At 40.8% G+C, this 24,679-nt stretch overlaps 1 protein-coding gene across 5 annotated transcripts in view; it reads left to right on the plus strand.

The window, feature by feature from the left end:
- BMPR1B (bone morphogenetic protein receptor type 1B) overlaps positions 1-24,679 on the plus strand; it is a 455,592-nt gene that overhangs the window by 401,968 nt on the left and 28,945 nt on the right. For all 5 annotated transcript variants that reach the window (XM_040418173.1, XM_040418171.1, XM_040418174.1 and 2 more), the window contains 5 exons: positions 39-141; positions 2,224-2,326; positions 16,544-16,640; positions 17,641-17,779; positions 19,902-20,094. In XM_040418173.1, coding sequence (XP_040274107.1) covers positions 39-141; positions 2,224-2,326; positions 16,544-16,640; positions 17,641-17,779; positions 19,902-20,094 — 635 coding nt within the window. The remainder of the gene's footprint in view (positions 1-38; positions 142-2,223; positions 2,327-16,543; positions 16,641-17,640; positions 17,780-19,901; positions 20,095-24,679) is intronic.

Here is a 24,679-nt window from a genome sequence, read left to right on the forward strand (position 1 = left end):
ATCACCTGGAGTTAGTAACATGTATTGGCTTTTCACAGGACGGATGGTTACTGTTTCACCATTATAGAAGAAGATGAATCTGGACTTCCTGTGATCACCTCTGGCTGTTTAGGACTAGAAGGTTCAGACTTTCAATGCAGAGTAAGTTGATGATTATGGACAATGGCCACCACTGTTCTTTTGAAAATGTTCCTTCTAAAGACATCTTCTATAAGGTATTGTCTTGCCACCTGTAATACTTATGTAAACAGATACCTTTCAAGCAAATTGGGATCCTACAGTGTCTCTCTATCCTTGAGTAGACATTGTTTCTTTCGGTCCTTAAATTAAAGGCTCATTTCCATATGATCTTTGTAGCATAAATGATCAGATGACAAAGAGACGTTCTGTTGCACAGCTGCACATTGGTGATGGAAAGGTCTTTACACAATGAGGAGATCTGGGGGCTTTGATTAGATCGCTCATTGTAAAGGGACAAACAACAAGTTTCTGGCCATTAGTATAAAAGAAGTTAATCATTGCAGGACATAATAAGGACATCTGTGTTCTTGACATCCTGTGGAATGCGTTCATATAAGGCATCCAATTCATGATTGATAATAAGAATCATATGCACTTTTGACCTAATTGTATTTCAGCACAATTATTAATTCACTGGGCGATAGATTGTACTAAAAGTGTTCCTTTTGTCTAGTTTCCCACACCCTTGGTGGTATCATCCTTTTATTTCCCAGATGTATTTTATTAGGTCATGATTGTCTATGTGTGGTCATAAGAGGAATGCTTGTAGCTTATAAGCACTCATAAACCTGTTTTTTAAAGTGAAAATTTTATTTATTAAATTGCTAAGAAACTGGGGAATGAATTACAAAAACATTAACTATACTTTCTTGCTGCCTCCCAAAACTATAAAGGGGCAGATTTACTAATAAAACTCAACCGAAATTTGGCACAATTTGTACCAAAAAACATGGGTACATATCTTGCACCACATTTCTTCTTATTATAACAGTTTTATACACTTTTCCCATCTTTTCTGACAGAGGGTGTGGCTTAGTGGAAAAAAGGTATGGCTTATATGTGACATTGTGGGCCAAAAAATTAACCACAAATTTGGCACATTATTTACTAAAAGTAAGCCAACAGATAGGTGGTGTTAAGCTAGACTGGACAGTCTAAAAGTGTGTGATTTATCAACCAGCATCAGTCACTGTGATAACTCTGGTAAATTTTAAAGGATAATTGTCATATTTTTATTTTATTTGCTAGTTTATTAGAGCTAGGCATGTATACCTGTGTGAGTCTGTCAATGATTGTCAAAAGAGCTGTAATTACCTTATAATAACAGCTTTCATTAATGTCCTCTGTCCCTTTCCACTGCTCCCTTAAAAGACTGTTGCCATGGCTTGTCTGTCTCTGGCTAAGAAGACGGAGGGGCGGTCCTTCACACTGCATGCCTGCATTAGGCTTCAGAGTGAGGAGGTGTGTCTCTCAGTAATCCAATCTGATTGTCTGACAGGGAGCTGCTGGCTACAGCAAGTGTGTATGGGAAGTGAGGGAAAGCAGTTTATGCCTCAGAGAACTGGCGGAGGAGCCATCTTGAGAAGGTCCTCATATTGTAAACGTTTAAACAGCTGTAACTAAGGGAAAAACCCAAGGAAAACAGTTGTATGTGAAGAAACTAAAGATTGGTTTATGCATAATGCTGCTGCAGCAGTAACTTATGCTAAAATTAATTTTTTGATGAAAATATGACAGTTACCGTTTAAGACTAAGGGGGTAAAATATCAAGGTGCAACTTTTTGACCTTCTTTTGAACTGTCAGCTAGGTTTGCTAGGTTTTATGCATCAAATGTACAAAATGTTGCACCCATTTATAAAAAAAATTGCGCAAAATACAGTTATGGAAGGTAGCCAAAGAACTACTCAGTGGATTAAGATGTCTGCTTTAGGGATGACATTATCCTGAATCTCTCAGGTTAACACATTTACAAGTTAAAAATCATATATAAATTAATTTGATCTAAATTAATATTATTCTCTTCTCTCAGTAAGGTTTCAGACTGATGGTAATAAATAAATGTACTAAAATATATCCGTTATGTTAATATTTATGAAATGTGGAGGCTTATTAATTAGAATATATGTAACTGTGTTCTCAACATTATTTGCCATTTTACTAAATCTTTTCAGTAGCATTAATGTAGCTCTGTTTTATTACAGGATACACCTATTCCACATCAAAGGAGGTCTATTGAATGTTGTACAGATGAGGACTTTTGTAATAGAGATCTTCATCCCACTCTGCCCCCAATTAAAAATAAAGGTAACACAAAGTCACATTTTACCACATAGCTTAAATGCTTTAAGTTATTATAACTAGCCCTCAAGGTTTTTTGTTTTCCCTATCATTCAGGGAACTCTTAGGCTGGGTTCACATGGGCATTGCGGGTGACGTGCAGGAAAAGATGCGGGTGCATTGCGGGAAAATGCAAGTTTTTTTTTTCGCTAGTGCAAAGCGTTTTAATGCGTTTTGCACGCACGTGAGAAAAATCGGCATGTTTGGTACCCAGACCCGAACCCGGACTTCTTCACAGAAGTTCGGGTTTGGGTTAGGTGTTCTGTAGCTTTTATTATTTTTCCCTTATAACATGGTTATAAGGGAAAATAATAGCATTCTTAATACAGAATGCTAAGTAAATTAGGGATGGGGGGATTACAAAAAAATAAATAAAAAATTTAACTCACCTCATCCACTTGTTCGCGCAGCCCGGCTTCTCTTCTGTCTTCTTCTTTGATGACCAGGAGGAAAAGGACCTGTGGTGACGTCACTGCGCTCATCACATGGTCCATCACATGATCCATCCCCATGGTGGATAAGGTGAGTTAAATAATTTTTTCTTTATTTTTAACCCCTCCATCCCTATTTTACTAAGCATTCTATATTAAAAATGCTATTATTTTCCCTTATAACCATGTTATAAGGGAAAATAATAATGATCGGGTCCCCATCCCGATCATCTCCTAGCAACCATGCTTGAAAATCGCATCGCATCCGCACTTGCTTGCAGATTCTTGCGATTTTCATGCAGCCCCATTCACTTCTATAGGGCCTGCGTTGCGTGAAAAACACACAATATAGAGCATGCTGTGATTGTCACGCAATGCACAAGTGATGCGTGAAAATCACCGCTCTTGTGCACAGCCCCATAGAAATTAATAGGTCCGGATTCAGTGCGGGTGCAATGCGTTCACCTAACGCATTGCACCCGCGCTGAAATCTCGCCCGTGTGAAAGAGGCCTTATTGTTCATCAACATCTGAGTTCAAAGTCATCAATACTTTGTATGTCCCACTTCTTGATTGTGCAGCTTTCCCCACCAGAGTCACAGAAGCTTCCATAGCTGGACAATTCTGACTTGTTACATTTAAGAATTCTAGGTCTCTTATTGATGCTCTTCCAATTTTCATAGATTTTCATAACATCCTTGGTTTTTTATTTTTTTATATAATATGTAATCATACCGTTTTCAAATGTAAATGTTTTTAAAATTCTGCATACATACATTTGTTATATCACGTAGTTGACCCCTACATGCAGTAGATTGGTATATCCCATGTACCAGTCCTGTGTAATGTATCCATGGCCTAACTGAAACATGGCATCAGTCGTGTGACACTCTTCCTGAGTTACATGACATACATGTGCTGGGTCACAGCACACTTCCGTGTGATAACTAAATAGGACTAGTGGTAGAATCATAGGGGGTAGTTACTAACAGAAATATGTCTATATTAGGCGTATATCTGGCTACCTCTGAATACCTCTATAAAGAGGACTGTCACCTCTCATGACATGACTGTTTTAGGAAATAATTGTGTTACCCCTGCAATAATAATTCAGGAGTATCTGAAAGATATTCTACATTATTCAAACCAGCACCTGAATCTGAATATTTTTGTTATTTATGCTGATGTATTCAATGAGCACAGCATCTGTTGTTTGCTCTTGACATTTCTTGTCCACCTCACTGAGGTGGTCGCATAAGCTCAGTTTAAATTTTCAACTGCCACCAGCCACATCTTCTGTTAGAAGCTGTGGCAGTTACGGGGAAAGAGCACAGCAGAAAGAACACCCCCCCCCCCCTGGGAAAAGATACCCTTACCCCCCAAGGGCGGATTGGCCATAGACCTTACAGGGAAATTTCCCTGTGGGCCGATGCCCAGGAGGCCGCCTGAGCCCTCCTAATGGCCAGCGAGTGGAAGTTTTTGGGCATGTACTTTCTGCTGCTGGAAGTATTTTGTGATGGACTGTGGCATTTGTCACAGTTGTGATGGTATTATGTGCCACAATATGGTATTGCTGGCCCTGCCTTCCATCTACAAAATGGGGCCACTTTTAGTATTTTTTCCAGGGCCACTTCAAGTTCTCAGTCTGCCCCTGCACCTCCCTGACCTGTCAACCTGAAATAAATCTAGCAGAGCATCTGCTGCAGTGAATGGTGAGATCTCTGGATCTATGTGAGGTACAGGGCTGGTTGTTGCTTGGTTAGAAATGCATTGTCATGTACTATATGATGTCTGATTTTAATTTTTTACCTCAATCATGGAATAACCCTTTAAGGACCATTTTCTCTAGTACTACTTAAATAGTACTGCAGTTAAGGAATCCAGATCACTGTTTTATATCTTCATGCTGGCCCCATTCCGCCATTGTCTGCTGGCAAAGCTGCGCTAACATACATAGTCCGGACTGCTGAGGAGTCCTCTCTATTAACCCTTTCCTCCCTGGAGGTTTTTCCATTTTTGCATTTTCTTTTTACGCTCCCTGCCTTTCTAGAGCCATACCTTTTTTATTTTTCCATTCATGTAGCCGTATGAGGACCTGTTTTGCGGAACAAATTCTACTTCTCCAATGCCACTATATAATATTGCATTTGAGGAAAAATTCCAAATGGGGTGGAATTGGAAAAAAAAAATGCAATTCTGCTACAGTTTTACAGGTTTTTTATTTACAACGTTCAGTATGCGGTAAAACTAACCAGTTACTTTCATTCTCCAGGTCAGTTCAAATCTGGCAATGCCTTATACGTTTAGTTTTTCTTGCATTTTGATACTGATAAAATTATAAAAACCTTGAAAAATATCAGTTTTATAATTTTTTTGTTGTTGCCATATTCTGACCCCTATTACTTTTTTGTAGTTATGTATATGGAGCTGTGTTGGGGCTCATTTTTTTGTGGGGCGATCTGTACTTTTCATTGATACCATTCTGAGGTGTGTACAAATTTTTGATCACTTTTTAATTATTTTTTTTTGTGGGAAATGAAGCAACCAAAAATGGCGAATCGGCCATTTTGATGTTTTTTTTCCATTTTATCAGGAAAATATTTTTATAGTATTTTTGTATGTGGCTATACCCATGATGTGTATTTTAGTGTTTTTGTTTTTTTTTTTACACTTTTTTATGGTTCCCATAGGGAACTATAACAAGCAATCACTAGATTGCTATTCTCATACTAGTTTCCTATGGAGCTCTGCTACAGACAGGGGCTCCATAGGAAACACCATGAAACAGGCTATTGTCATTCTCTGCCGGTATTCACGCGCTCGGTTGCCGTGGTCAGGATTGATCCATACTAGTGTGCTGGTTGGGAAGGGGTTAAGCTCAGCCCAGTGCAGCTTTGCCAGGGCACAGCGGAGGAATGAGTGAATAGATATAAAATACCAATCTGAACTCCTTATTTGCAGTACTACTCAATGTGACTGCTTCCCTTAAAAACCGTTATGGCTCCCAGCATCTGCATAAACAACATAAGCGACCATTAATAAAAAAAAACATGACAGAAAATAGCACTGAAGTGAGGCTTTTCCCACAGTGTGGAATTTTTTTGAACATCTGAGAAAGTTTTCCCTGGTCAATAGCCTCTAAGTAGGGTCAGAGTGCTGAGGAAGTTGGGGTTAGATTCATGACTTATTTGCAGGTCAGATATAATTGACCTTCGCTGCAAGGTTATGTTAAAATTAAGGGTTGTGGAAATCTTAGAAGATGTGAGGGAAAGCAAACAGAGGGGACTAGTGAGACAAGTAACAACAGTGGCAGAAATGTCTCACTATGTGGTTATAAAGTACAATAAAAATGTGAAATTACTGTAAAACAGTACATCTATAGACAAGTGTAATAGGTGAAGTACTGTACATAGCTGGCAATGAGATATGCTAGAATGCAATATTGATGAAGATGATAATGTTTCAATACTCACTAGATACCTCTGTGCACAATATAGATATATCTGCTACCCATTTAGCAATATTAAAGTGCTTTTAAATAAATTCAGTTCTTACACTAAGGCTCTATAATCTATAATTGACATACTAAACATTACTGGAAATCTTTACATAAATTAATTCTTGTAATCTAAATGGGAGGGGCTGGGGAGATAATGATAAAAGTCCCTCATAACTGGCAGCCGTGGTGCCATGATGTCTGGCTTTTAGGTTGACTAGATGTTAAATGGGCACCAAAGTAGTCTGAGGAATTACTGTCAAGCAGATGTATTTTACACATAAAGACTATATTGGCATATTGGTCAAAGTATCGGATTCTACCATTTATTATATTTATTCCGGAAGCTTCCATTGTGCTAGTTCAGTGCTTCATATAACAGGAAAATATTTTGTCTATTTGCATATATTTCTGTCTGTGAGCAGAGGGAAATACAGGAATCCAAAAGACAATGTTAATGCGTAATTACACCTTGAGATTGGAGAGAAAGCGGGTATTTCATGTTCTTTTTTCCCCATTGTTTACCTATAGAATTTAGGGGCTACAGACCTAAAGACCCTCATACAGTACACATAAGAGAATAGGTGACTGAATCTGCCAATTTTGACGGGACTGGCAGAGTTTCTTATGCATATGTATATGTGCTTTCTGACTTCCCCCCACCGTATGATGCAGGGCACGTTGAATTTCAGGGCTGAGAAACGGCAACGGATCTGGCAATTACTTATTTGCATCTTCTAACTGAAAATACATTTTTACTTGACCAGCTGAATGTGAACGTGCATGGTAGAGTTGTTTGGCAAACCTCCCCTCCTGGGTAGACCTCCAAAGGGAAGAATACTTACCTGCTTTGCGATGCTGTCTCCCAGCTCCAGGGCTCTCCGGCCTCCTCTCAGGTCCCTGCATTTAAGCTTAAATTTTGACTCTGCTGCAGCCAGTCGCTGGCCACAGTGGTGATCTGCTTCCCTTGCGTCATGTGACCATTTGTTTGCCAACCCAGAAAAAGTCCACAACTGCTTTAAGTCATCTAGTCTATGTTTACATGTTCAAGACTTAGGCACACCTTCCTCACCTAAATGCCTACAGAACAGAATCTGCTTGAAGTTCCACGAGTAATGAAAGTGAATAGCATATATTTAGCAATAAACTGTGGAATAATGAACTTACTTCAGATTTCAAAATCCACAGCATGTTCATTCAGAACCTTGCCATGTGAACATGACCTAAGATTGCTGTAGACACTAAGCGTACACATATATACTGAGCTTAAAGCGTACCTGAGTTTTCAAAAAAAGTTGTGCTTCTTTATACAATCATAACTGTGACGGAACAGGTCTTTTGTGGGCATCCATAATGTCTTTTTCAGCCATATTTTTACCTCTTTAAGGTGCACAGCTAGATGCATTTCACCCAGAAGCAGGGATGGCTCCCTTCTGCCAGCACTGTACTGCTGTGACGTCCTTTCCCTTACTTCCCACTATGTTGGTTTTCAGCTCCAGAGCTTACAGAACAGATAAGGAGGGGGAGATCTCACAGAAACAGAGGAGGCTCCTGTGATGTACAGAAGCAGTGTAGAAGCAGTTCTATTATCAGTCTCAGGATCTCAGCTAGCTCTGACATGCCCTCACTTCCTCTCAGCCCTCTTCTGAGTCTCTGTTATGCTGTACAGCATTAAAATGTATTGTCTTTGTGTAGACAAAATTAATTTCACCCGAATTCGCGCTAGACTTCGGTGAATTAATTTGGTAATCACATCTGCATCTTTAAAAACATTCTAAAATAGCAATCCAAGGTCGGGTTTGGTACCGAGGTGTACAGCATTGAAACCAAAGTGTTTGAACTAATTGACTTCGGATCTCTGATCTGAAGCTCGATTCGCTTAACAATAGTAATGGCAATGCGGGCACATATTAACATGGGACCAACACAGATACCTTCAGCTCCCAAGCGCACATGTAACAGGTCATCCAGTGTCATAGGTACAAATCTGCTGACAGATGCCCTTTAAAGGGAATGTGACATCAGAAAATGTCATATTGTTTAAATCAAGATTTTTTGTTACACATACTGTATTTTCCATTCTTGCGTTTTCATTTTTTACTCCCAGCCTTCCCAGAGCTACAACTTTCTATATATTTTTCCATTCACATAGATGTATGAAGGCTTGTTTTTGTGGGTTAAGTTGTACTTTCTAATGTCACGATTGAATATTGCATACAATGTAGTAGGAAGCTGGAAAATGTTCAAATGAGGTGGAATTTGAAAAATATAACACAGTGGTGCCATAGTTTTTATTTAAAACTGACCTGCCTCTTTAATTCTCCAATTTAGATTGATTACAGTGATATCACATTTATATAATTTTTCTTGCAATTTAATACAGAAAATTTTTGAAAAACAAATTCGGACCCAAAAATCTTCGTCTGTAGTTTTTATATAATATCATCTCACCCGCACTGTGGTATTTGGTTCTGCTGGGGCAGCGTCTTGTGCTGCAATGTGGTATTTGGCTGTGCTCGTTAAGTGATGATAATTAATGCTTTTATTTCAAATACTTCAGCCGGAATAAGTGGTATGTCAGTTGCAACGTTTCAGGCTTGATAATCGGCCTTCATCAGGCACTCTGAAGACCACACTGTGTGTAGCGCCTGCTGTACACACAGTGTGGTCTTCAGAGTGCCTGATGAAGGGCGATTATCAAGCCTGAAACGTTGCAACTGACATACCATTTATTCCGGCTGAAGTATATGAAATAAAAGCATTAATTATCATCACTTAAGGAGTGCTGTCTCAATATTTATGACACTAACAGTTCTTGAGGTGGAGCTATAGAACATAACCCAGACGTGCACCCACCTTTGCCATTTTATGAAAAGAGTGCTGTGGCCTATTTACTTGAAAAGATTTGGCTGTGCTCGGGCAGTATTTTATGCTGCACTGTGGTATTTGGTTCTGTTGGGGCAATATATTGTGATGCACTGTGGAATTTGGTTGTGCTCGGGCAGTATTTTGTGCTGCACTGTGGTATTTAGTTCTGCTGGGGCAGTATATTGTGCTGCACTGTGGTATCTGGTTGTGCTGGGGCAGTATATTGTGGTGCACTGTGGTATTTGGTACTACTGGGGCAGTATATTGTGGTGCACTGTGGTATTTGGTACTACTGGGGCAGTATATTGTGCTACACTGTGGTATTTGGTTGTGCTGGGGCAGTGTATTGTGCTTCACTATGGTATTTGGTACTCAGTGCAGTTTCTAGGTAAAATTTATCTCAGGGTGAGTGTTAAAAAAAACTCCCCCCCCCCATCAAAACTGCTCGATGAAATCATATCAGAAGAGTACTTGCAACCATCTCACCATATATATATATATATATATATATATATATATATATATATATTTTATGCTTAACACAAGATTTATTGAGAGCAAAAGAAAATCATAAATTACTGCTTAAACTGCTAAAAGTCACAGGCAGAGTGGTACAGGAGAACTGCAGTATAAAGGAAGGCAATACCCTTAGAAGAGTAGTCATGAAATACAATCATCAATAATGTGCAAAACCAAAAAACTGTCATGCATTTAATAACTAACTAAAACCCAATCACAGCAGGTCTCAACTAGCACACGCAAGTAAATGTACAAAAACCAAGTAACATATAAAACCAGATTCAAAGCATAGATGGCAAGGCGAATTACTGTATACTGTACATAAAATGTATGGAGGTTACACCATGCCGGACAATATAACCTCTGTGCCATGCTGTACAATAAACAGTATAACCCCTACACAGTGTAGCGGTATACTGTATATTGTATGGCACAGTGTAGGCTATATGTGTATAACATAAACATACTCCACATGAGTATCTCGGACACAACTTCAACACTTTGGCTGGGGGTCTCGGTGGAGCTGATGTTGTGTTTTATCCTAATGAGAAAGATTTCATAATAAGGATTTGGAGAATGGGCAGAGGGATAGCAGAGCAGGGAGAGGCTGGTGCTGCTATTAGGGGGCTCATACCATGGGGGAGTAATAAAGCCCACCATAATGCCCCCCCCAGTAGAAATAATTCTCCTTATAATGTGCAAAACATACCCCCTTGTAATGCCCCCAGTTAAGCTAATGTTCCCATAATGTGCCAATATAAAATACCCCTACTGAGTGCTCCGTAGATGACCCCATAGTGCTCCTCTCCCCCCTTCCCCATAGTACCCACCATAATGTGTCCCAGTATAAAATGCCCCTATACAGAGCCCCCCATATAAAATACCCCTTCATTTTAGCCTCAGTAGATGCCCCTATAGTGCCACCCAATAATGTGCCAGTAATAAGTGCCCCAATAGATGCCCCCCAATCATGTGCCAGTAAGATGTGCCCCCATAGATGCCCCCTAATCATGTGCCAGTAAGATGTGCCCCCATAGATGCCCCCGATCATGTGCCAGTAATAAGAGCCCCCATAGATGCCCCCAATCATGTGCCAGTAATAAGAGCCCCCCACCATCATGTGCCAGTAGCCAGAATGCCCCCCCTATCATGTACCAGTAGCCCCCTTATGTGCCAGTCACCCCCCTATCATGTGCCAGTAGCCCCCCTATCAAGTGCCAGTAGCCCCCCTTATGTGCCAGTAGCCCCCCTTATGTGCCAGTAGCCTCCTATCATGTGCCAGTAGTCCCCCTTATGTGCCAGTAGCCTCCTATCATGTGCCAGTAGCCCCCCTTATGTGCCAGTAGCCCCTCTTATGTGGCAGTAGTCCCCCTTATGTGCCAGTAGCCTCCTTTCATGTGCCAGTAGCCTCCTATCATGTGCCAGTAGCCCCCCTTATGTGCCAGTAGCCCCCCTTATGTGCCAGTAGCCCCCCTTATGTGCCAGTAGTCGCCCTTATGTGCCAGTAGCCTCCTATTATGTGCCAGTAGCCCCCTCAATGTGCCAGTATTAAGTGCCTCTCTCCTTCCCACCCCCCCCATGTGCCAGTATCATAGTGCCACCCCCCCAACGTGCCAGTATTAAGTGCCTTTCTCCTTCCCACCTTCCCCCATATGTGCCAGTATCATAGTGCCATCCACCCCTCCCAATGTGCCAGTATCAAGTGCCTCTCTCCTTCCCACCTTCCCCCATATGTGCCAGTATCATAGTGCCATCTCCCCCCTCCCAATGTGCCAGTATCAAGTGCCTCTCTCCTTACCACCCCCCCATGTGCCAGTATCATAGTGCCAACCCCCCCATGTGCCAGTATCAAGTGCCTCTCTCCTTCCCCCCATGTGCCAGTATCATAGTGCCAACCCCCCCCATGTGCCAGTATCAGGTGCCAACCCCCCGCCCCCATGTGCCAGTATCAGGTGCCAACCCCCCCATGTGCCAGTATCAGGTGCCAACCCCCCTCCCCCCATGTGCCAGTATCAAGTGCCTCCCGCTCCCCCCATGTGGCAGTAACAGTCGGGTATTTATAAAAAAAAACAAAAAAAAAAACACTTCTACTTACCTCCATGTCAACGATGCGATGCAGCCTCTTCCAGCCTGTGTCCTGCGCTGTATGTCCATATATGGAGTCAGTGCTTGTGTATTTCAGAAAAGTTTCTGCTGGGACTCGAACCCACAACCTTCTGTATCAGAGGCAAGGAACTTAACAACACAGAGCTGCATAGCCACTGACTGGAAAAATATGAGACTTCTACTGTAGACTCTGTTATAGCTTTGATAGCTAGTGTACATCCATACACATGACAGATGCCCCAGTGCACTCAGCTCTGCTATATCTCTATGATAGCTGCCCCAGCACACCCAGCTCTGCTACATCTATACACATGACAGCTGCCCCAGCACACCCAGCTCTGCTACATCTATACACATGACAGCTACCCCAGTGCACTCAGCTCTGCTATATCTCTCTATATCTATCTACTGTATAGTAATACTTAGAGATATATAGATATAGCAGAGCTGAGTGTGCAGTATCATAGTGCCATAGCACACTCAGCTCTACTATATCTCTATATATGACAGCATACCCAGCTCTGCTACATCTATACACATGACAGCTGCCCCTGCACACTCAGCTCTGCTATATCTCTATATATCTATCTACTATATAGAAATACTTAGAGATATATAGATATAGCAGAGCTGAGTGTGCAGGGGCATCTGTAATTTGTATAGATGTAGCAGAGCTGGGTGTGCTGGGGCAGCTATCAAATATATAGATATAGTAGAGCTGAGCGTGCTGGTGCTGCTGTCATGTGTATTAGATGTAGCAGATCTAGGTGTGCTGGGGCAGCTATCATATATAGAGCTATAGCAGAGCTGAGTGTGCTGGGGCAGCTGTCATATAGAGATATAGCAGTGCTGGGTGTGTTGGGGGCAGCTGTCATGTGTATAGATGTACACTGTCTATAACAGCTATAACAGAGTCTACAGTAGAAGTCAGTGGCTATGTAGCTCTTATGGCTGTGTGGGTAAGTGCTTTGCCTCTGATACAGAAGGTCGTGGGTTTGAATCCCAGCAGACACATCTCTCTCTCTCTCTCTCTCCTGCTACAGCACAGGCAATACAGATGACTATGCCTGTAGCGTGCAATTTGTGACACAGGCAGGGCGTCTATACAGTAGTAAGGGCGCTGCCAGGAGGTGAGAGAAGCCTGCCGCTACACCGGCCAAGGAGCCTCCTCGCTGCCGGTGCTGTCAGAAATATACTGCCCCCTTTCTGACAGCGCCCTGGGCGGCCACCTGCCCCGCCCGGTCCAAAAAACGGCCCTGTTGGTACTACTGGGGCAGTATATTGTGCTGCACTCTGGTATTTGGTTCTGCTGGGGCAGTATATTGTGCTGCACTGTGGTGTCTGGTTCTGTTGAGGCAGTATATTGTGTTGCATTGAGATATTTGCTTCTGCTGGAGCAGTATATTGTGCTGCACTGTGGTATTTGGTTCTGCTGGGGCAGTATATTGTTCTGCACTGTGATATTAGGTTCTGCTGGGGCAGTATATTGTGCTGCACTATGGTTTTTGGTTCTTCTGGTGCAGTGTCTTGTGCTGCATTGTGGTATTTGGTACTACTGGGGCAGTATATTGTGCTGCACTGTGGTATTTGGTTCTGCTGGGGCAGTATATTGTGCTGCACTGTGGTGTCTGGTTCTTTTGGGGCCGTATATTGTGCTTTCTCTAGTATATAGGCTTTTGTGGCTCAAATGCACATTTCAAGATTGCTATTCCATCCAGCAGCAGTGAAAACTACTAAGCATTACCGTGAAGTTCTGGTTTGGAGCCATGTCAGAGCTTATATTCCAAAATTGCATTATGACCAATTATAATAATAAAAGCAAAACAGGCAGTTCCCTAATAAAAGAGTTAAACTGTCTTTAAACCGGAGCTACACTTGTTGTGTATCTCACGTTAAGCAGCGAAAACCCCTTGTCAGTTATCGTCATTGTCCCTTGGGTAAAAATTGTACATCTCAGTGTCGAGATTTTTTATTATATATGTATGTATATATATATATAGATTGCTTTTTATGTAGCTATAGATCTTCATTCCATTTTTAATTAAGCATTCACTTAACTGGTAATTGTCAGGCCTATACATTATTAATTAGTAAAATTGTAAATTGCCCTTGTCTTGTGAAGGAGCTATTTTGTTTAGGATGTCTGCAATCTCTATCAACCTGATTGAGACTGACATCCTAAACGGTTACAAACCACACATTTTACAGAGAAGTGGGTGCCATTAAAGGAGGCTAAACTGTTAATAATCCATGAAATGAAGCTTTCAGTCCTCTGTTTCGCTCCTTTTCTCAAAAAGAAAGGCGGGCTCCCCAGTGGCTTCTCTGTTTCATCTATCACACTCTTCGAGCCGCAGCCCAGGTAGAGCGCCGCAGCTGAAGCGAGAAGTGACTGATGAGACCTTGTGTTGTCCTGATAGACATCTTGTCGGTGTCTCTTTTCAAAGGCCTTCAGATGTGCCTCACATGCCTACACGGTGGAAATGAATTGCCAAAAGCAATGGAAATGGTGGCAGCTATTGAAAGCCTACAAGCTAAAGAGTTAACAAAAATAAAAGCTGCAAAAAGTGCAACACGAAAGCAAGTCTTTAAAAAGCGTAAACTAAGAGGTCCCCAAGGAGACTCTTGTCTCATTACTCTCGTAAAGCTGTAACTTAATAGCACCATGGCAGGATGAGTCGATAAAGCTGAAGTTCTCGTTTTTCCGTGTTCAGCTATGGCATGAACGTGGACTGTATTTCGAAAGAAATTGTTGATCTGCTAATCTCCTTCTAAGACAAGGACCGTGTCCTAGTCTATGGAGAGTCTAAGCACGGGAAGGTTATTTTGCTGCAGATATGGATAATGAAGAATGGCTACACTGAGATTAGGGACGTGGAAGTAGTTCTTCCAGGGGGAATTCATGGAGTGAGCTGCCAAATGGATAACTCAGCTTATAAAGATCAGGGTTGGGAATATCTTGCCGATATAATTATCCGCCTTAATGAACTCATAATCGTATTACTCTTCAGCAGGTTATTTCAGTTTATGTTTAGGACTGCCAGATACTGGACTGGACGTCATTCTCAGCTCCAGGCATGGTGGCAACATAACTCATTTCATTTCTTTTACAGAATACCAAAGGCTTCGCAAACAAAGGGGCGATTTATTATTACTTTAGTTTGGCATCTTTAAAATAATATTTGGTGCCAAAGTTCAGTTTGACACAATTACGCCACCCATCTTCTATATACTTTCTAGCAAGGGACAAAAACTGTCTAAAATACATAATAAATATGTAGCACAATTAGCTAAATCTCACGTAATATGTTTCGCTCTTTTGGTCAGTTTTTTTCGTTTTTATTGTGAGCCAAAACCAGTAGTGAAGCCTATGCAGAGATAGGTATAAAGGAAAGATTTGTACCTGTTCTGTGTTTTTGACCTGTATCTGGTTTTGGCTCACATACGATAATCCAGCACGCATTGTAAATGACTTTAGGCTTCACAACGAAGGTTATTTGTCTAGTCAGCAGCTTTTCCTAAATGTTCCCATTGAGATTTAAAACAAGATTCTGTTGCTTTCCTACCCATACTGCCTGGGTATTAGATAAGGGTAAGCCATGTGTCACTTAGGGCTCATGCAGACAACTGTACATTTTTTATGCATCCGATCCGCATTTTTGGACCCATTCACTTCAATGGGTCTGCAAATCCGGAGATGTGGAATGGTGCGGAACGGAAGCACGAAACAGAACCCTACGGGAGCACTACTGAGTGCTTCCATGGGGTTTCGTCCCATACTTTCGTTCCGCAAAAAGATAGAACATGTCCTATCTTTTTGCGGAACGGCCGGATCTCGGACCCATTAAAGTGAATGGGTCCACGATCCGCTGCGGCTGCCCCATGGACGGTGTTCGTGCATTGCGGCCCACGTTTTGCGGGCCGCAGCACGACCACTGGGCGCACACGTTCGTGTGCAGGAGACCTTAGTGTAAGAACATGGAAAGTAATTATATTTCATCATCTAACATGAACAGTTTTTGTTTCTTTCTAAAGCCACTTGTATCATCCTTTTTTGGAGTTAAATGATCTCTCTGCAGTTTAGTGTTTGCATTCCTAACATGCCAAAATCTTGGGAAAGGTTGTCTCATGCTCCCCAGCTTCCATTACACTGATGACTTTCCAAGGATCTTGGGAATCCCAGCAAACCTCTTCTGGGCTATTACTTTACTTGGGGAAAAAGCTTAGACTTTTCTACTGAAAATGGATTCTTGTTATGATATCTAGCAAAACTTTTCTGATCTATTACTACAATTCTAAAACCCAGGACTTGACCTAAACTATATTGCATGATTGTCAATTCTTTTGAAAGGGCAGCATGTAAGCCTATATGGAAGTATGTGGCTGGCTGCAGGTTTGCCTAGGGTTTCAGAAGCCAGATGATCACCAGGCTGGTGGCAAACAGATGATTGCCAGGCTGGCTTCATATGAAATAGGGGTTGTTGTGGGGAGATTTGTTTTTCTGCCATTCAAATTGATGCACAAAACACTGTACATTGGCATTTCATCACTACTTATGCCAAAGCACTGTAAATACATTGTCTACTAGCACTTCATATGGCAGGTGTAGCACACAGTACATATTGTCACTGATGGACAATAATGACCACAGTAAACCGTTAAGACAGGTAGAAGCTTACTATGTTTGTGATTATGTTTGTAATGTTAGTATAACTCTTGAATCCAAAAATTAAATTTTTTTAAAATCCTATTCATATTTTCCCCATAGACTTTGTTGATGGCAGTATCCATTACATGGCTCTTCTGATCTCAGTGACTGTTTGCAGCATCATCCTGGCTGTCATCTTAATATTCTGCTACTTCAGGTAAGAACAAGCCACTAGTGTCTGGATTAAGATATTCACCTAGGAGGAAAGCAATAGGAAACAACCCAGTCTATTCCATGTTTCCTCTAAGATCGAATAGTTAAGGGTGTGAGACTGCCATCTACAGGAAATAGACCATAGGCAGAGCCTGCTGAGAAGGAGCGTCATGCTGAGATGAATGCAATGTCTATGGACAACATAGAATGGTTCCCTCACTATGAACCCCATCTATGAGTTGACTCTTTAATGGCGGTCTTCGATTTCATAATTACTTTTTTTATCTGCCCAGTCTGCCCCAAACATTTCATATATTTACCCAATACACCTGTTTTTCATGTCAGAACTTTCTTTCCCTTGTTCTGTGCATCACTGCATCCTGGCAGGGTGTTTTGAAGCAGAACATTGGCTTGGCAATGTTTTGGGAACTCTGTAATTATGAGAAACCCTTTAAGGCTAGGTTTACACCACATTTTACCATCCCAATGAAGCATCCTGTTTTTTTATCATGAAAGATAAAGACACCAAACAAGGGGCTATTGCTGATGAAATGACCCTTTGAACGAATAGTAGACAGTAGATACAATCTCATCTTGGTGTCTTGGTGGAGCAAGGATAAAAACGTCAGGATGTCAAAAAATAAAATTCAAGTAATTTTGGAATCTACGTAAAACTGGTACATACAGGCCATACAGATGGAGTACTACACATATTGTCATAGCTTAAAAGGGTTTTCTGGGATTTTTTTTACTATCTTTTGGATAGGTCATCAGTATCTGATTGCCGATCAGCTATTTTGAGAAGGAGGGAGTGCCGCTGCCTTCTGGCAGCTTACCACACACTCAGCCCCATTCATTTGAACATGTGAATGTGTTGTCACTCAGATTGTACCTCCACCAATCAAATACTGATGACCTATTCTGAGAATAGGTCATTAGTAAGCAAATCTTGAAAAAAAAACTTTAATGCATTCTTTTATAGTATTTTCAATTTTATATATTAGGTATAAAAGACAAGAGGCCAGACCTCGTTACAGTATTGGCTTGGAACAAGATGAGACGTATATCCCGGTTGGAGAGTCACTCAAAGATCTCATTGAACAGTCTCAGAGCTCTGGGAGTGGATCAGGGCTCCCCCTACTGGTAAGAAAGTCATCAGGAAATTATTTGACAAAAATAATGAATATAAAGTATTCACTCCACGTGAAATTCCAGTAAAATAACCTGATTGGTTAGAGGGAAAGAGTAGCTTGTGTCCTACTGAAATTGTTTATGTTTCCATGTTACAAGTTTGTAAACTTTGCAATAATTAATAAGCAGGTCAAATAAAAGGTTATATTATATTAGAATATTCTTACTTATATGAAGTAATGTTGAGATCTCTTTGACCCAAGCATGCAATGGGGCAGAGTTACTAATCCTATAGAGGTACCAAATTGTTCCACAGATGCACCAAATGATGACATTTTATGTCTATCTAGGTGCATTTACATTACATAATGTGGCCGCTCAGATTAATGGAAGGTTGGCAGCTGAAAATTATCTGGGTTTGTCATTCCCATCCAAGTAGCTTATAAATGTGAATACAGCCTTAGGCTATATACACATCTTGGGTTTCACATGGATTTTGACATAAATTCTGTGCCTAAATCTGCATGAAATCCAGATCCCATGCATGTGAGCAGAATTTTCACAACCCTTCTTACACTTCCAGCTGCAGAGAAAAGGAGGCTTGTCACTTATTACGGGGAGAAAGCACAAAGGATTAGCCCCAATGGATGTCAAAGTCTGCTGCAGATGTCAACCACACACAGCAACACAACTGCAGCAAATGTGCAGCAGAAATCTGAGGCTACAGCCCAGGACTTCAGTAGCAGACTGAAATCTGTGAACCTACTGTCAGGCTCATTTAGACTGTCTAATTGTTGTTCCTTCGAAGGCTCGTTCAACAGGAGAATTCATCTTTCTTGTGGACACCTCTATCTCATTTATCTGGGCAGCAGATTGTGCTGTGCAAACAGAGATCTGATGCCCAAAAACAATGAATCTGTATGAGGGTGAGTGATCGCAGTAGACATCGCTCGTCCTCATACAGCGGAGGTGATCGCTGCTTGTAAATCGGGCTCTTCACCTCCACTGATGAGTCAGGAAGGAACACTTCCTTGCCGACAGTTGTATGCTCATCAATGTGCCTTTAGACTTCACTAAGTACATCTCGTTTACCACACAATTTTAAGAAAAAGCTAAAATATAATTTTTAATATTTTTTATGTATCATTTTAAGTGCCTCACTTACAGACATTTACTAACAAAGTCTTTCTCACCAGGGTTCCCTTACATCTGAGACTGAGTTGCACATATCCATATAGTAGTATATGGGACGTTTACTCTACAGTAGTTCTTACATTTCAGCCAGCAATTACGACATTAATGGACAGGGCTGCCTATGTTATGTACTGTGACTATACCTGCTGAAGACCCATTCGGGTTTGGCTGAAGTAGGCATATAAGTGAGCATGGCACTGCACTCTATGAGATATAAAATTGGCACACCATGCTTACAGATGGGTTGACTTTTCTGACCTAAGCAACAGGATAAGGGATCGATACCCGTTGCAGAGGATAGACAACCCAACTGCTACCTCATAGCTACATGACATATTACTGTGCAGATGTTTTCTCCTATACATTGCCAGTACATAACGTAAGTAAACACCATAGGCAATATCAGTGCCGGGTTATCTAAAATCTTACTTTTATTAAGGTCAGTATGAGTTATACAATGGTTCCCTTTTATTTGCCCTGATCAATACCGTGGACCGTATTATGCTTTAGCGGCAGCATACATATTAATAGAATTGTTATATGTCTCCATGTAAAATAATCCGATTTTTACTTAATTCAAAGCAGATGAAAACAACAAACCTCTTAGTGCATTATTAAATCATTTTTCACATTTAAATTTCTGATAAAGTAAGCCTGTACATGTGTGTGGCAGCAAATGAACCAAGAACTCTTTAGCAAAATAACCTTTGTCAATACAGCCTCAAATTACAGCATATTTAGTTTTACGGTTTCGAGCTGTACAGGGCCATGGTAATATTCTGAGGCACTCTCGGGAGGAAGGAGAAATGTTGCATGCAGGAAAATGAATCTCCAGTGATATTTTGTACTCCCCTCTGTTTGCTCTGGATTAGTCATATTAATGCTGGGTGGTCATTTTCTTTGGTAAGTTATATGTTATTGGTTTTGGTCTTGTTCGCAGGTACAAAGGACTATTGCAAAGCAGATTCAAATGGTGAAGCAGATTGGCAAAGGGAGGTACGGGGAAGTGTGGATGGGCAAATGGCGTGGAGAGAAAGTGGCCGTCAAAGTGTTCTTTACTACCGAAGAGGCCAGCTGGTTCAGGGAGACTGAAATCTATCAGACAGTGCTCATGAGGCATGAAAATATTTTAGGTAAGTTATGTTAGTGTGAAAGGGATTTCACTTCAAAAATGGCAACGAGAACTTTAAAGCTTTTAAGCAGAGTCTGTCAGCAAGTTTGACTATACTAAACTAAGTGGGGGATGGGCAGAGCAGGGCAAACATACCTTTTTTGGAGCTTTTATGATCAGGGGTAGTGTGAATGTGATGTTTTATTCTGCCAATTTCTGCTCCTGTTAGTGTCTAGTACTGAATTTCACTGTGAATTGCTCTCTGTATATATCTGCTTCACAGCCCCTCTTATTGCTCTGAGCGACCCCAGCACTGGCATCCTGGTTGGATGATACAGCTGTCACTCAAAGGAGAGGGGAAGGGCTGTGAAGCATCTTGAAGCAGAAACTAGAGAACATTTCACAGTCAAGCTCCACCTTCAGTGCACTTAAAGGAGCACAACCTGGTAAAATATAACTTCCTTTTCACACCATTTCACAAAGTTATGTTTGTACAGCTCTCCCTAATCTCAAACTAGTGCTGTCAGTAGCTTAACATGGTCATAACTGCTGACAGACTCCCTCAAAGCCATACACATTAGATTAATATTGGTTGAAACCATCAGTGAGATCAGGCCACCAGGTAATGTGTGTTAGAGCTTTATGACTCTTCTCCAGTGACAGATGTTGGTGGAGATAAGACTTGGGCAGTTTGTTTTCAATGTGCACAATCTCCCCACTCGGAACAAATGCATGATGGGCCGAGCCAAGTGTGGTTGGGGAAATCTACCTAAAATTTATGGATAGTCGTAGACATTTACAAGATGCCTGTAAGGGTGGGTTCACACTAGCGTTAGGGATTCCGTTATGGCTTTCCGTTATAACATGGTTATAATGGAAAATAATGGAATGCCCAGACAGAATGCAAAACAGAAGCCTTTAAAAGGCATTCCGTTTGCTTTCCGTCCTAATAGAAGTCTATGGGAAAATATAACGGATCCGTCTGAGTCCCGTTATGCAAGATGGAAAACAAAGTCCTGTCGACAGGACTTTGTTTTCCGTCTTGCATAATGGGACCCAGACGGATCCGTTTTGATTCCCATAGACTTCTGTTAGGACGGAAAGCAAGCGGAATGCCTTTTAAAGGCTTCCGTTTTGCATTCCGTCATTATACAAGTCTATGGGCAGAAGAACGGATCGGTCCTTCCGTCTTATGGATTCCGTTATTTTCCGTTATAACCATGTTATAATGGAAAGTCATAACGCAATCCCTAACTTTAGTGTGAACCCATCCTAATACATACTGCTGGAGTTATTTAAACTAGTGAAAAAGTGAAAATAACTACTGTATACGTAATTGTCTATTTCTTAACTGTCACTTAACTGATCTGCTATTTGCTGTACTATTGTAGGATGTCAGTGGTAGCATTCTCTTCAAGGCACATATAGTAGATACATGCAAATGAGGGTAATCTTTTTCTTCAACAAGAGTTATAGGAGTAGAAATAAAAAAAAATGCTGTTTTCTTGCCAATTGTGTCCATGGCTTGTCCATGGCATTGCTTCATGAAAAAAAAGTAGATATTGTAAGGAAATACTATGGTCATCATCCAGAACCACAGCCGGGAAAACCCAGAAACTGATTTATTTTTTAACAAAAGGAAAAAAAATACAAAAACTTCTGCGTCCATGTGAATTTGGAGGCTTATAGACTGGTGTAGGGTCTCATAGAAGTGTATAGGCTCTATATACAACTCTGAGGTTATATAGAGCTGTAATATGGTCATGTGTATGAGCCATAAGTCCACCAAACTGATTATAGACTTGCTGTTTGAGTGCTCCTCTAATAGTTAGTTCCAGTTTGATGGCTACAAAGGGGTTTTTGATAACTTTATTCTTTGCTATAGCAATAAATGTGCTATATCTTCTACCCAGCTCAGGTAATGAACTCTTTGCAGCCACTTTCATGTGCAGCTGGGTGACAAAATGTATTTTAGTGTATCTGTCATCATCCATGTACATCCTCACAAAAAATAGTTGATCATTAGTTAGGAAGCAGAAAGGTTTCCTCGCTACTGACCATAAAATTTCACACAATGCACTTGTCAAAGTGAAGGTTTTAATTACTTTGAGTAAAGCAGCTATTCATCACTGGCGATGAGCTGTAAATCATGAATTAGTCTTCAATTTAAGGACCTTAATAGCCCCATTTAGTCGTTGTAGAACGCCAGTGGCTCTCAACCTGTGTCTTTCTGGCACTTTAGCAGAGAGCCAGGGCTCAGAGCCACATTAGCTGCCTTTATGCACCGTCTTTTATCATCAGCTTAGACAGTTTCTTGAGTTCATCCATTCTGTGAAAGTTATGGGCAAAGTGACAGATATTTTATGGGCGTTGGGGTTAATGTGAGCTGTGGTATAAAAAATACACATTCTCCGCAGATTGTTCTCTAAAAAAAAAAAACTGACATCATTCGGCACCGGGCATAAAATTGCATAGACAGTCTTACGTCCGAATGACACAGCAGATGCTATAGTCAGTCTGGTGGTCACATGATTACATCATACAGTATATTAATAACCATGAATCCACCCATCAAAGGAAAACTAGACCTAGGAATAAATACTAAAAGTGAACAGGAAATATAGTTACCCCCCATCGTTTGTCAGTCAGATGCCTTTTCTGCATGATCCTGACATAATCTTGTAAAAACTGTGCCATGAACACAGGGGTTAATCTCCTGCCGATCTCTTTAATCTTCAACTACTGGTCTGCTGAGGGGTTGGGGCTTAGTAAAAGGGTTGGGGCATAAAAATATTTCCTGCCTTACTGCAGATAGGATGCGGCAGGGAGGCTTCTGTTCTAGCCAGTTGTCTTCCAGCCAGACACAGGGAGGAAGGGGACATAGATGATCACCTGGGACGCATTTCTTTTTGTACTTTAATTGAAGTATGAGGCAAAAGGATAGGAAAAGATGACTGGAGGAACTGTTGGAGAATTTTTTTTATTTTTTTTTGCACATTTTCTGTGTTTAATGTTCCTTTAGGAAACATACACATCTTCCCTGTCCTTTAGACCTTTGAAAAATAAAAATAATGATTTTTTTTGCCTATTCCTGACACTCAAGTTTGTGACTCTTATAAAGTCTCAGGTCAGTTGGGACGTGGGTCAGTCTTTGACCTTAATAATGTTTCATAACTCTTGACACTGTAAGGCTGGTTTCACACTCATCATTTTTGTGAGGAAGTTTTTTTTTAACAATCCGTAGTTAAATTTAAAACACACTACATACAATGCATTTTGCTTTGTGTCATTTTTTTTTCTCTTTTGGATCAGTTGTGTTTTTTCAAAATGTTCAGGGTATGTCTTTTTTCTTGAAATTTTTCAAATAATGTTCTCAATAAGACTTGAAAAATACCAGATAAAAGACATTAAAAATGTAAAAAAAATAATAATAAATGCTACAAAGAAAATAAAAAAATAAAGGTAAGCTCACAATTTGCACAACTTGGCCCAGCAGATTTGTGTTGAGTTTTACAGTGCAAGCCATTTTGTGAAATCTCATCCACACGCAGTAGTAAAAAAAAAAATCTGCAATGTAAATTGACATTAGATGTGGATTTTAAATCTGTAGCATGTCAATTTATGTTGCAGAATTAAACCACATTGTAATGCATAAGATGAAACTCACAGCAGATCTGCACCATAATTTGCAACAAATCCACATGTAACCTAAAAATCCATCCATATCCCTAAAAACATTTGAAATTCATGTGTTTTTTTTTTTGTGAAGGAGCTATTATGGGGAATTTCTAGGAAAGTTCTGCTGTGTTCCTTAAAGGCTATGGACACCTTTGGGAGCAATTTTCTTATTATTGCATTCTACTCATTTTGGGCTAAAAATAATTTTTTTAACTGGTTTTTAAAACAAATGATAAACAGCTTTAGCGTTCAGTGGATTTACAGACTAGTAGGCTCTCTGCTTCACACTGAATCCATCAACTGGATCTGTAGCCCTTATCTCTACTTTGATAAGAATTTAGCTTAAATGAGGGTTTATGAGCTGCCAGGAGTTCAGAGATAAGGGCTACAGATAGCGCTATCAGAGCAGCTTCCTAAAGTGTGAAGCAGAGGGCCTGCTAATCTGCTAATGCCCTGAGACGGAAAGCAGTAGAAGAAAAACTGTTGAAAATTGTTAATAAAGACCAACAGCAAAAAAGACTTACATCTCTAAATGAGTAGAATACAATAATAAAAAAATGTCCCCAAGGGTGTCCACTTAGCCTTTAAGGCCTCTTTTTAAAAGGGGTTTTCTGAAACGTTACTACTGATGCCATATGCTCTGGATCTGATCAGTAGGGGTCCAACACCACCGTCGCTCGCAGTAGCACTGCGGCCCTCTCTCAGCTTAGGCCAAAAATCATCAACCTTCGGCACTCAAGATGTGGTAAAACTACAACTCCCACCATTCTCCATTCACTTCTGTGGGATTACTGAAAACAGCTGAGCAAGCTGGCATGCTGGGAGTCGTAGTTTCACCACAGCTAAAGTGCTGAAGTTTTCTGATCCCTGATCTAGGCCATGTGACGTTACATCGATCACATGGCCTAGGTGCATCTTAGTCCCATTTA

Source organism: Bufo bufo, chromosome 2 (genome assembly GCF_905171765.1).
Source record: "Bufo bufo chromosome 2, aBufBuf1.1, whole genome shotgun sequence".
Lineage (NCBI taxonomy): Eukaryota > Metazoa > Chordata > Amphibia > Anura > Bufonidae > Bufo > Bufo bufo.